General features: G+C 55.8%; 2 protein-coding genes across 2 annotated transcripts; one reads left to right on the forward strand and one right to left on the reverse strand.

The window, feature by feature from the left end:
- Positions 1-1,210: 1,210 nt before the first annotated feature.
- On the forward strand, positions 1,211-1,798 carry HSPB9 (heat shock protein family B (small) member 9; the record flags this gene model as incomplete). Its single annotated transcript, XM_079725017.1, is given in 2 exon segments — positions 1,211-1,505; positions 1,507-1,798. Coding segments are annotated over 2 exon segments (480 nt in total). The 5' UTR covers positions 1,211-1,317.
- A 964-nt stretch (positions 1,799-2,762) lies between these two features.
- RAB5C (RAB5C, member RAS oncogene family) lies at positions 2,763-7,153 on the reverse strand (the record flags this gene model as incomplete). Its single annotated transcript, XM_079725104.1, has 5 exons — positions 2,763-3,551; positions 4,083-4,176; positions 5,032-5,154; positions 5,367-5,518; positions 6,988-7,153. The coding sequence occupies 5 exons, from the start codon at positions 7,151-7,153 to the stop codon at positions 3,436-3,438; spliced, it is 651 nt and encodes a 216-aa protein (XP_079581230.1). The 3' UTR covers positions 2,763-3,435.
- Positions 7,154-11,495: the final 4,342 nt, after the last annotated feature.

The following is an 11,495-nucleotide window of genomic DNA, read 5'->3' on the forward strand; positions in this document are numbered from 1 at the left end:
GAGCGCGGCGCAGCGCGGCGCGGCGCTCCCAGCCCTAGGGCCGCATGGGCAACCGGCGTTCAGTGCGCAGGCGTCCCTGCCCCGGAGCATGATGGGAATTGTAGTCTTTCACGGTCGCTCCCTTTGCCTCCAGCTTCTAGGCTTTTCGGTCCTGTCTCTTGATGTCGGACAGACAAGTGAGGCCCGAGCGAACACCCCAGATTGACTCCTCCTCACTTGTAATCTCTGTTGAAGGCTTCCAAGATAGTAAAGATTGCTGCCCTCTTGGGACAAGGAGACCTACCCCAGAACACAGGCTTCTGTTTGGGGAATCACCTCCCAAGCCCAAGGGTGAAAATGCAGGCCTGGGGCCTGGAGTCGAGTTGGCTTCTTGCGCATCTCCCTCCTGCCCCCACCCTGGCCCTATCCCACACGTCTCGGGACACAGAGTTGCACCCAGCGTGGCGATTAAATAGCAACAGTTCTATTTCTTGACCTGTTAAGTGGTTACACGGGTGTGTTCTCTTTGCGCACTTTTCTCTGCGTACGTTATACTTCAACAAAAAGGGTTTATTTTACAAGCACTGAGCGCCACAGTAATGGCCGCGGTCAGGTAAAAGGCTCCCAAGGTGGAGATGGGGTAGAGGCAGAGGAGGGCGGAACGGCTCTCCCGCCCACACGGTGGGCACCTCCCACGCAGAGCCCAAGTCTTCATCTTTGTGGCCCCAGAGCCCAGCTCCGAGCCTGCCACAGTAGGCCCGGGATGGAATGGAGGAAACCAGGAAGGCGCCTCCACCTCCCAATCCCCATGTGTCGCAGGATTGTGCGTGCTCAGAGAATTGCAGGACGTTCCAAGAATGGATGACCCCGCGGTCACACCGATGGCTCTGTTCAGGGGACAGTCCTCCTTCCCCCCAGGCCTGATTCTCAGAAGGGCAAGAGCCCGGCAGCTCAATCTCATCTCCGCTCCGTGCTGGTGACAGCTCCAGTGTTGGGCTCGAGCGCCACCAGCCTCTTTTGGCCTATCCGGTTGGGTCTCAGCCCCGGCGGCCAGGCCCTCTAAGATGGGGATAGGGCCCGAGAAAGCGGCCGGATCCGAGATAAAAGCAGCAGCAGGGGGTGCCAGGGCGGCTGCCAACCTGACCCATGGAGGTAGGACGTACACAGTTGACCCCATACTCCGTGGAAGCCAACCTCGCCGGAAGCCAAGGGAGCCCCCTGAGCGGGGTGGCGTCGCACCAGGCCACGAGGGCCCCCACTCCCGGCGTCCGCCCCCCGGCCCAGCGCCGAGCGCTGCATTCGGAGCCTCACGCCCTTCAACAGCAGTTGCTCAGTCGGATGCAGCGGGTCGGTAGCAGTCTCCCCAACGGGAGCCAGTCGGCGTCCGGATGTCCCAGCGTGGCCTTTACTGAACAGAACCAGGTGATCACCCTGCCGGTGCAGCATCTCGCGGAAGATGTGGCAGCTGTACAGGGCAACGTCCATGCAGAGGATGGCTTCCAGATGAAGATGCATGCCCACGGTTTCACCCGAGGAGCTGGTGGTTCAAGTGGACAGAGGATGCCTGATGGTGACTGGCCAGCGGCAACCGGAGGGCTGTGACCCTGATGGGAGCAGCTTCCGCGTGGCGCAGAAGGTGCACCAGCAAATGTCATTACCACCGGACCTGGATCCCGCCGCCATGACCTGCTGCCTGACCCCCTCTGGCCAGCTGTGCTTCCGTGGCCGGTGCCGGGTGCTGCCTTCCTCTGAAGCCCAAACAGGACCCACCTCGAGACTCAGGAGCCGTGCCTCTAAGAAGGGTTCCAAACTAGCCTGACCCAGTAAACCACCACCGTAGTGAGCAACACAACAGCTTCAGAGTCTGTGGTCGTTTCTCGGGGCTGGGGTCAGAGGGGGAGGTAGAACAAAGGTAGAGGGAGGCCAGGTGGAGGGCCCAGAGGGGCAGGAAAGGCACCGCAAGGTGGTGGCCCACGATAAAATCTGGCCCCCGGGAAGCTGGGGGGAGAGTGGGCAGTGCTGCTTTACTCACCTCAGCTCACTGCTTGGACCAGCAGCCCCAGCAGGGAGCAGCAGAGGGCCAAAAGGGCCCCAGCATCGCTTGACTCCGGAACCAGCAGAGGGCCCCCCAGAGACTAGGGAGCAGATGGCCTGGACCCAGTGTGGGGCTGCTGTCTCGGCCTTATGACCGGTCCAAGGTTCCAGAGGTCGTCGGTGTTCCTTCCTCTTCAGAGAAGAGGGTGAGAGGACCCCATCTCTCACGAGCCTAGTACAGACTAATCAAAAAACCCCGAAGAGGTTGTTTCTGGTGTTCAGAGACCAACTACTTTCAAATACAGACTGCACATACCCCAATATAATCTGGAGGAGCTGGGGAGGCTCCTCCAGGCAAATGCAAGGCCCTCAACTTCAACCTCGGTGATATTCAGCCCCAGCTCACTCTCACCCCACTCCACCCAGTTAGAGCTGGTAACAGCTGGCCTCTTTCTCTTGGTTACCATGACCACCAACATCCCCTCACTTTGCGGGGGGGGGGGAAGCTTTTGTTTAACAAGATGTAGAGGTTCGTTTTAAATTAACTTCAAGTAAGCTAGAGAGGCTACGGTCCGATACACTCTGCCAGAGAAAGACAAGGAAGACAAGCGGGAGGTCGGTCGATCGGCTGACTATATTGACAAGATACTGATTGGTTACATGTTGAAGAAAACATACAAAATACAGAAAAAGTTGGTTCCATCCCCTCCCACCACCCCCCCTTACCCACCCACCCCCAAATACTCATCATCGTGATTCGGTCAGAACAGGGCTCAGAGCCAGAGGTCAGGGTGACCAAGGACGAGGGGGAAGGGGGCTGTGGGCAATGGGTTCGTGGCTGTCACAATAATGCTGTGGTAATGCTGTGGGTTCTCTCCCAGCTGTGAGTCAGGGGGTGGGGAGGGGACGCTGCAGCCTGATGACAGCCAGCTGAGGGAAGAGCTGTCTCCCCCTTCCTTCCCTGGCCCCTAGGACCTGCCCCGTCACCCAGAACGAAGCGCACTCCAAACACAGCTAAGGATATGGATGCTCTTGCTGAGCCCGCTAATCAGCAAGAGGGAAAGAAGGGTAACTGCTCCAACCCCCGCCTCCCCATACACCAGGGTGGGGGGAACAGGGGCACGTGGCTACTACCGGCAAAGGAGGAGTGGGAGAGCAGTAGAAAGGGCAGAAGTGGGAAGAGCAGATCATATATATTAAAAAAGTGACTTAAGACTTAAAATTGAATTAGTATTTGTACAGAAAGGTGCAGGTGGAATAACTCACTCCGGCCTATGATCAACATGATATGGAGAAACCATGGTGGGCCCTTCCCCCTGCCCCCCAGTGGTGGCCCGAGTCGGTAAGTGCGATTGGTTAGAGTGGATTCCAGTCGGGTCGTTGAGGCGGAGGAGGTGGGGGCAGTGGGCAGGTAAGGGGGGCTCAGTTGCTGCAGCACTGGCTCCGGCTGGCAGGGTTGTTCTCCTGGAGGTCCACTCCTCGGTTCCGGCCCGGAGCACAAGCTGTATTCTGGGGCTCGTTCTTGGGAAGCTTCTTAGCTGTTTGGGAGACGAGGGGGAAGACGGGTGTCTGTGGGGGAACCCTAGTACTCTCCCAAGTCCACTTGGGTACCACCCAATCAGCGATAACCAACATCCTGATGGATGTGTGTTCTATGTGCCAAGTATATTTTGGGCCTTTCAGGAAACGGAGGCAAAGAGGGGTTAAATAACTTGCCCAGGACCACAGAGTTAGCAAGTGATAGAGCGAGGATTCAAACCCACACAGGATGACTCTAGAGCCAAATGAGCCCCCCAAAAATCCTAAGTGGGTAGGGGGCTGGTGATGTCCAGCTTTAGGTGGGTGGTACGCTGCAGGGTCGGGAAGTGAAGTGGTGAGACTTTGGCCCAGGCTTTAGAAACTTCTGGAGTGAGCTATCTATATCTGAGAGTCAGATGACAAAGAAAACAATTTTATCAAAGTATCAAAAATGGTAAAAGATCTGTTGGTGAAGGGACCCCACAGACCTACTACAGAACAGCAGGCAAGTAACACACCCTGGTTGGGGGAGGAGAGCCAAGGCAACTTACCTATTGCCATGAAAATTTCATTCACGTTCATCGCAGTCTTTGCTGATGTCTCCATGAACAGCAAACTGTTGTCCTCTGCATAGGCCTGTGCTTCCTGATTTGGATGGAGGTGAGAAAGTGGGTGGGAGGGAAACACTGACAGTTGGCAGGGGCTGAGGCCCAGGATAAAAATCCTCCCTGATCACAGTGTCTTCCACACAACAGAGACAACACAGGGGTTTTCAGGCCTAAGGCTCCCCTGCTCTGAGTTCCCCACTTCACATACAGCACCTCTCAGCTCACACACGTCGGCAGAAGTTTGACTCAGGTCTCCATAGGCCCGTTCTGCCTTCTCGCTCTTCAAAATCACTAGGCTAGGAAATATTTCTAGAAAGCTATCCTACAAATACACGTGTACATTTGGACGAAAGTATGTGATGTCGACTACTGCACTGTTTCCAGTCTTTTGCAATTACACACGACCTAGAAGTCCATCGGGTGGGGAGTGGTAAAAAAGTTAAGTATATGGTATGTAAAGAAAGGGATTCATATGCTTGTGCATGTTTCCAGAAAGACAAGAAACTGCGAGGAACTTGGGGGAAGGGAGATTGAGCGTCTAGGGTCAGAGACCCAGATTTCATCCTGTATACCTTCTTGTACTGTTTAAAATCTCCTATTGCACATATTACCTGGAAAAGTCTGTCTTTTTCACCGTTTCGTTAAAAAGCCAGTTCATAGAGAAAATTAGCTGAAGCTTCTGCTACCCATATGCACACACACCCCACCACCACTGACAGAGAAGGCAGAGTGGTGGACGGCATCCCCTTTAGGCCCATGCTCGAGCCGCGAGGGGACAGCACACAGAAGTTCCCCTGCTGCCGCCCAACGCGGCCCTTCACAAAGCCCGGGCAGCCTGGGGAAGCCGAGCGGAGCTGGCTCGTCCACCCCCGGGGCCTGGTCCGTCCCCCACCTGGAACTCCACGGCTCTCTTGCTGGCCAGGTCGGCCTTGTTGCCCGCGAGCGCGATGACGATGTTGGGGCTGGCCTGCCTCTGCAACTCCTTCACCCAGTTCTTGGCCCGTGCAAACGTATCCTGGGGAGACAGGGCCAGAGCGTCAACAGGACGGAGCAGGCATCCTGCCCAGGGCTGTTCACTGGAGAAGCTGGCGCTGGCGGAGCCGAGGTGTCTAAGATGTCATCACCCTGAAGATTCTGGCGAGACACCCCCGAACACCAGAGGAAATGTACCCACCCCCCCGCCCCCATTCAGGAACAAAGGGTCGAGAAGCAAGGGAAAATCTTTACTGTGTTGGTGATGTCGTAGACCACGATGGCAGCCTGGGCCCCCCGGTAGTACATGGGGGCCAGGCTGTGATACCGCTCCTGTCCAGCTGTGTCCCAGATCTCAAACTTGACTGTTGTGTCGTCCAAGCAGACGGTCTGTGTGAGGAAGGCCGCTGGAAGAGGGAGGGCAGTGTTACCAGGCGCAGAGGGGCCGAGGAGACACCCTCACATATCTGCACTGTGCCATCCGGGCTCTGGCACTTAGAAGCCCGAAAACCCGCAACCCGGCGGCCAGAGAAGCCGAGCAAGGCAGGTGGAGCAGGCGCTTCTGTGAGTCGAGGGGGCTGGGGGCTGCACAGGCTTTACAGACCCAGCCAGGCAAGAGTGGGAGGAGAAGGGAGGCCTGCTTGTACCTCGGCCATTGCAGGAGCCCTCTCTGAAGGACAGCGGCCAGGGGCAGGACAGGGAAAGTCTAGGAGAAGCCTGGCTCCAAGCACAAAAGGGTGGGCCCACGCTCCTCCTCCCCTCCCTCCCCTCAGAGAACAGTCCTAGCCCCTCCGTCTGCTCCAACCCAGGGGCACGGCTGGCCTTCGGTGTCCTGAGGACACTCTCACACACACTCAGCCACGCTGGGGGAGACTGAAGTACACGCCGTGCTAATGCCAGGCGGGGGCTGGGTGGCCGGCTTCCCGCTACCCCTGCCACCTCCAGGCACGCTGGCTAGCCGCCACCCTCGGCTTTGCCCTCGACTTTATTCCTGATTGGCTCGACCTTCAGGGAACACAGTGACCCCATCTCTGACCTGAGGAGGCAGGGGAACACACGGCACTTGTGCACGTGCTTCAAAGGAGTCTCGCAGCTGGGGCTGGCAGGTGGGAGTCCCAGCAGAGGATCCCAACGGCTCTGTGCAGGAAGCCCACTCTCCTGGTCGCCCCTCCCCCCTCCTCCCTGAGGGGCCTGGGGCACCGCCTCACTTCCCCTCTCCAGCTCCTGACTCGAGTGCTGAGGAGGCAGCAGAAGACTGCTGACACGGCCTACTTTGTTTCCAGCTGCCTGGAAACCTCCTACCAACCAAGAGGGTAGAAAAAGGATGACTCAAGCCCAAGGTCGGCCCCAGCCCCTCGGGGTGTGTACTGGCCACTGAGGCAGGAGGCTGAGTCCAGACCCTCACGTGCTAAGTGCTGACCACTGGGAAATCAATGGCGGGCTCTGAGCTCAAGAAGGGGTAAAGGTCAGCTTCAGAAACACCAGCCCACTCACGAGGCCATTTCCCCATTCTGGAACGTGGGGGAGGCCGGGGTACATGCACTGCCTGGTAGCGGTCAGAAGAACCCTCAGAGAGGCAGACGCAGCCTCCCCCTCCCCAGGCCAGTGGAAGGGTGTACCCGGGGCCACACAAAGAAATCAAGAGACGGAACCAGGAGAGGAAGGCAGTTTTCGACTCTCAGCTAATTCCTACTAGATGCTTGTTGGGACTCTGACATGGAGGCCAGCTGCTGGGTTTGATTCCAGGGCCCAGACGAGGCGAGGTGCTGCTGCCCCAGGCATGCTTAGCCTCTGGGCAGTCAGCTCCCCTTCTCCTCACGCCAAGGCATTTCTTCCACTTCCCTGAGGCCACCGCCTCTCCCTCGGGCCCACTCACCTCCAATTGTGCTCTCCTGGTACTCGTGGAACTGACCCTTGACAAAGCGGAGGACGAGGCTGGATTTGCCCACTGCGGACTCCCCCAGCAGGACCAGCTTAAACTGACAGATCTTGTTCCCAGCAGCTGGTCCGTTGGGTCGTGCTGCACCTCCCCGACCCGCCATGGCCCGTCCCGCTGCAGTGGTGCCGGTGAGCGTGGGGGCGGGGGCCAGTGCTGTGCAAAGAGGCACTTAGTGGGGAGGGGCCTCCAACTGCAAGGGAGAAATCGGAAGTGCTGGGTTAGGCCAAAGACTGCCACCCAGGGAGCCCTCCCTAAACCACAGGTCACTGCCCCGCCCTGATGACCTGGCTGACCGCCTCCCCTCTCCCTAACCCCCTGTCCGGCTTCTCCGCAAGTTAGGACATGAGCCCTAACTAGGCTGTACCACACATCTCCTGGCCCTACAGCCATCCGACAGCAAAGCGAAAAGTGGTTCCCCAACTCTAGGATCACAGTTCTGTGCAAACACACTGACTTCCCATCCCCAGATATGTACACTCACATACAAATAAACACCCACAGGAGAGGAATGGGCATGTGCCAGCCTGGTGACAGTTAAGTCAGCAGGCAACACAGGGTACCAAAAAATGGCTCAGGAGACACTAGGATCTAGCTCAACAAACAGTTGACCTGCGGTCTGGTAGCTCAGATCACAGCCTGCCTCTGTGCAAAGCCAGAGTGGGTGGTGAGGCCAACCAGGGAACGGGGAGTCCCGGTGGAAAGCTCCTCAGACAAGGTGCTCGGCCAACCTCGTGGGCACTCAGGGACCAGGGCCTGGCCAGGTGCAAGTCGTTATCAAAAGAGCTGTTTTGTCCTGCCGTCTCCGGTCTCAGTGTGAGGCTGGAATCAAAGCCTTATTTCACTCGCTCATCCTGAGCCTCGTCCCTGCAGCTCTCTCATTTTTGATGGGCCAGAAGTCTCACACACATTAAAAAACCAAACACACACAAAACCAAACACACACCACAGCCAGCGAGCTCTGCTGGCAGTCAGAACAGCGGCCAAATTTCCCTTTTAAATAGAGACCTCAGTTCCACTCTCCACTGGCAGAGGCAGGGCTGAGGGAGGACGAGGGGGAGGTGTGGGAGGGCGGAGACACACACGGGTACCGAGACCAAGACCTGCACACCCGGCAGCTGGTGTTCCTGCGCTGACATCTTAGTCACTCAGTCAGTGGTACCCTCAGAAGCGCCAGCTTTTTTTTTTTTTTTTTAAGTTTTGGAACTGCAAAGAAGGATGAGGAGGCTATCTCCAGAAGCCTCTAGAAGACTGATACGAAAAGGTATCAGAACGTACACAGAATGTTTGACAAACGAGCACTGTGAGTAGGTACTGTGTCCTAAACACGCTGTGCGGCATTTGAACCTAAGCTGAGAAGAAAGGGTTTGGATGAGAATGCCCTGCGCAGAATAGAGTCTATGCAGGAAGGGTCTTCGGAGCAAGACAACCCTGACCTGCCCCTGAGCGCGGGGAGCGCGTTCCCTGACAGTCAGAGGACGGGGTGCGAATGAAGAGGGGAACGTCTGTGGGAAGCAATGGTCTGGGCTCATGCGAGAAGCAGGCACAGAGGGCTTGCTTTGTGCAACCTCAAATCGTTTCTCCACGTCCAAGTTCTCCCAGCAACTCATTTAAAAAGTGAGCTTCAGGAAGAGTGATTCACTAACCAGGAACAACAGTTTCCTTTCTGGACGGCACTAAAGGAAAAGAGGCTTGAAGCGGGGGCCACCTATTCCCCAAGAGTACAAGGAAGGAAGCATGGGGGGGGGGTGGAATCTCAATTAGTGACAAGAAATGCCAGTTTTGAAATATTTTAGTTTAAGATGCTTTCTCTTTTCACCCCAGTCAATGATGTTGGCAAGATTCTACACTATGGCCCTTGAGGTGAGGTCTGTGCTTCTGGCTTCTTTGCTGCCTTCCTCTCTATGTTCTGGACAAACAGGGAATTCAAAGAGCGCTCACCAAATGAGATGATTTTCAGAGACAGCTAACATTTACTGAACACCTGCACAACCATTATCTCCTTTAAGCTTTAAAACCATCTCCCATTTTTCAGATGAACAGCCTGCGCTCAGGTGTTAAATGCCCTGCTCAAGGCCACCCAGCACATGGTGACGGAGCCTGGACGCCAGCCATCCTCCCGGCTGTAGGAAGAACGGTGGAGGCAACGCCCACCCTCTGTGTTTGGTTTCGGGCTGCTGGGTGAATGAGAGACTCTTTTTGTGGCAGCAGCTTTGCTGGCCCAGCAAGGGCTGGCTCTGGCTGACAGTCACAGTGATCTTGTGGTCCCTGTGTATTCCTGCCACCAGTGGGAGGAGTTGCCCAGGGCCAGGCCAGGCAACAGCGATGATGGGAAGCCACGATGGAATTACAGGTTGGTTATTACCACGAATCCACGTGACACATAATCTTGGCCGGGCAACAGAGCGTGGCTGGGGCACTGGAGAAGGAGGTATGAATGAGTGGTGTGAGGGGAACAGAGGTGAAGGCTCTGATTCCAGGAAAACCAAAGCAGCTGGGGCTGAGGGCCACTGGGGTAGGAGGTAACCAGCATCTACGAGTCAAGAAAAACAGAGGTAACATCTAAGTCTCGTCCCTATCAAACCAGTGGGTTTCCAAACCTGCCCAGACAGCATCTGATTTTTCAAACAAGCCAGAAGAGACAAATAACTTTCATGCAGCGGTTCTCAACCCTGTCTGCACAACAAAATCACCTGTGCAGCCAGCCCCCGGAGGTCCGATGAAGGTTTGGAGAAGGGCCTGTGTCTGTATTTCTTAAGCGCTGTTAGGTGCTCCGCCTGGCGCAAACTGCCTGGTGACATGTTCTGCCTGGATGCTGGTCCTGCTTTCCACAGATACCTGAGCAGGCACACACAGCATTTTTTTATGGCCTGTTGCCTCGTGGTTTTCCTGGACCCACTTAGTGATCACACGAGCAGAGGTCTTGAACCTTCCCAATCAATAAAGCACAGAGGAAGTTGACTGTGCCATGATGGGCACATGGAGACACGGAGGTGCCTCAGACAGGCAAAGGCCACACTCAGAGCCCCAGGAAGCCCTAGGTCATCCCCTCCCCAGACTGGGAAATCAGAGACGGAGCCCCTGGCAGGTGGTAAAAGTGAATTCACTGAGCTTGCCTGCTGTCTGGGGGAGGCGAGCCCACTGTGGGAATCTTTCCTCCTGAACCAGCAGCTAGAATTACCCACAGGCGCAGTCAAATGATGGAATTATAACCCAAAATGGCACAGTAAAAGTCTTCGGGTTTTTTAATAATTTTTTTTTTTTTGGCCATACCACGTAGCTTGCAGGGATCTTTGTTCCCCGACCAGGGATCGAACCCGTGCCCCCTGCATTGGGAGCACGGAGCCTTAACCACTGGACCGCCAGGGAAGTCCCCAGTAAAAGCCTTCTTTCAGACCCAAATCCAATTCCCTTTAAGAGCTAAAGCTGTGGTCAAAGTTCCTTATAAGATACAGAATAGGCCAAAAAAATATATATATTTTAAAAAACCAGTTTCTCCAGCACCAGGAAAAGCACACAAGTGGGATGAATTTCCTCCCGGATATTTTCATGAAGCTGCTGAAATGGGTAGAGCAGCACCTCGAGGGCCCCTCCTTGCCGTGACCCCCTCCGCCACGCTCCAAATCAGAAACCTGGTTTCTTCAGAGGCCACGAGAACAAGCGTCACGGGAAACGGGAGAGAATTCGAGGATGGGGGCATCCTACACCTTTCCCCACAGGGCACACGAAAGGGCAGAAGGGATCGGAGCTCCTAAACACTCTGGCCCGTGAACAGGCATAATGGGCACACGCCCAGCCCATCCTGGGCCCAAGCGGGGAGAAAAAGAGGGAAGAAGAGCGGGACGCTGCTCCTCCTTGCTCTGGACACTGTGGGTCAGTGGGTCTCAAACTTTTCTTCATCAGAATCACCCGGGGCGTTTAGAAAATAAGCCTGACCAACTGAATCTAGAATCTCTAGAGGTGCAGTCCAGAAATCAATGTGTTTAAAACAAGTTCCCCAGGAATTCCCTGGTGGCCCAGTGGTTAGGACTGGGAGCTTTCACTGCTGAGGGCCCGGGTCCAATCCCTGGTCAGCGAACTAAGATCCCACAAGCCGTGCGGCGCGGCCAAAAAAATAAAATAATAAAACAAAATAATCCCCAAGTGATTCTAGGAGGCTGATTTAAGCCCAAGAGCTGCAGTTGACACAGGAAGGAGGGAGGAACGTGAGAAACAGAAAGGCGCCCCCCAGATGGGTGCCGTGGACAGTACAGGTGGGTCAGGCTGGCGGTGGAGACTGGTTCCTGGCTTTATTCCACACCTGAAGCCTTCTCGACGATGCGAGATGCTGCTGGAATGTCGCCCCTCCCCCCAGCCTCCACTCGAAATGTTCACCTTTCTCTTCTCTAATCCATGAAGTCACCCACTTCATACTCTTTGTCCTTCTGGTAAAGAGTGAGCAATTCCAG

Source organism: Hyperoodon ampullatus (genome assembly GCF_949752795.1).
Source record: "Hyperoodon ampullatus genome assembly, chromosome: 19".
Lineage (NCBI taxonomy): Eukaryota > Metazoa > Chordata > Mammalia > Artiodactyla > Ziphiidae > Hyperoodon > Hyperoodon ampullatus.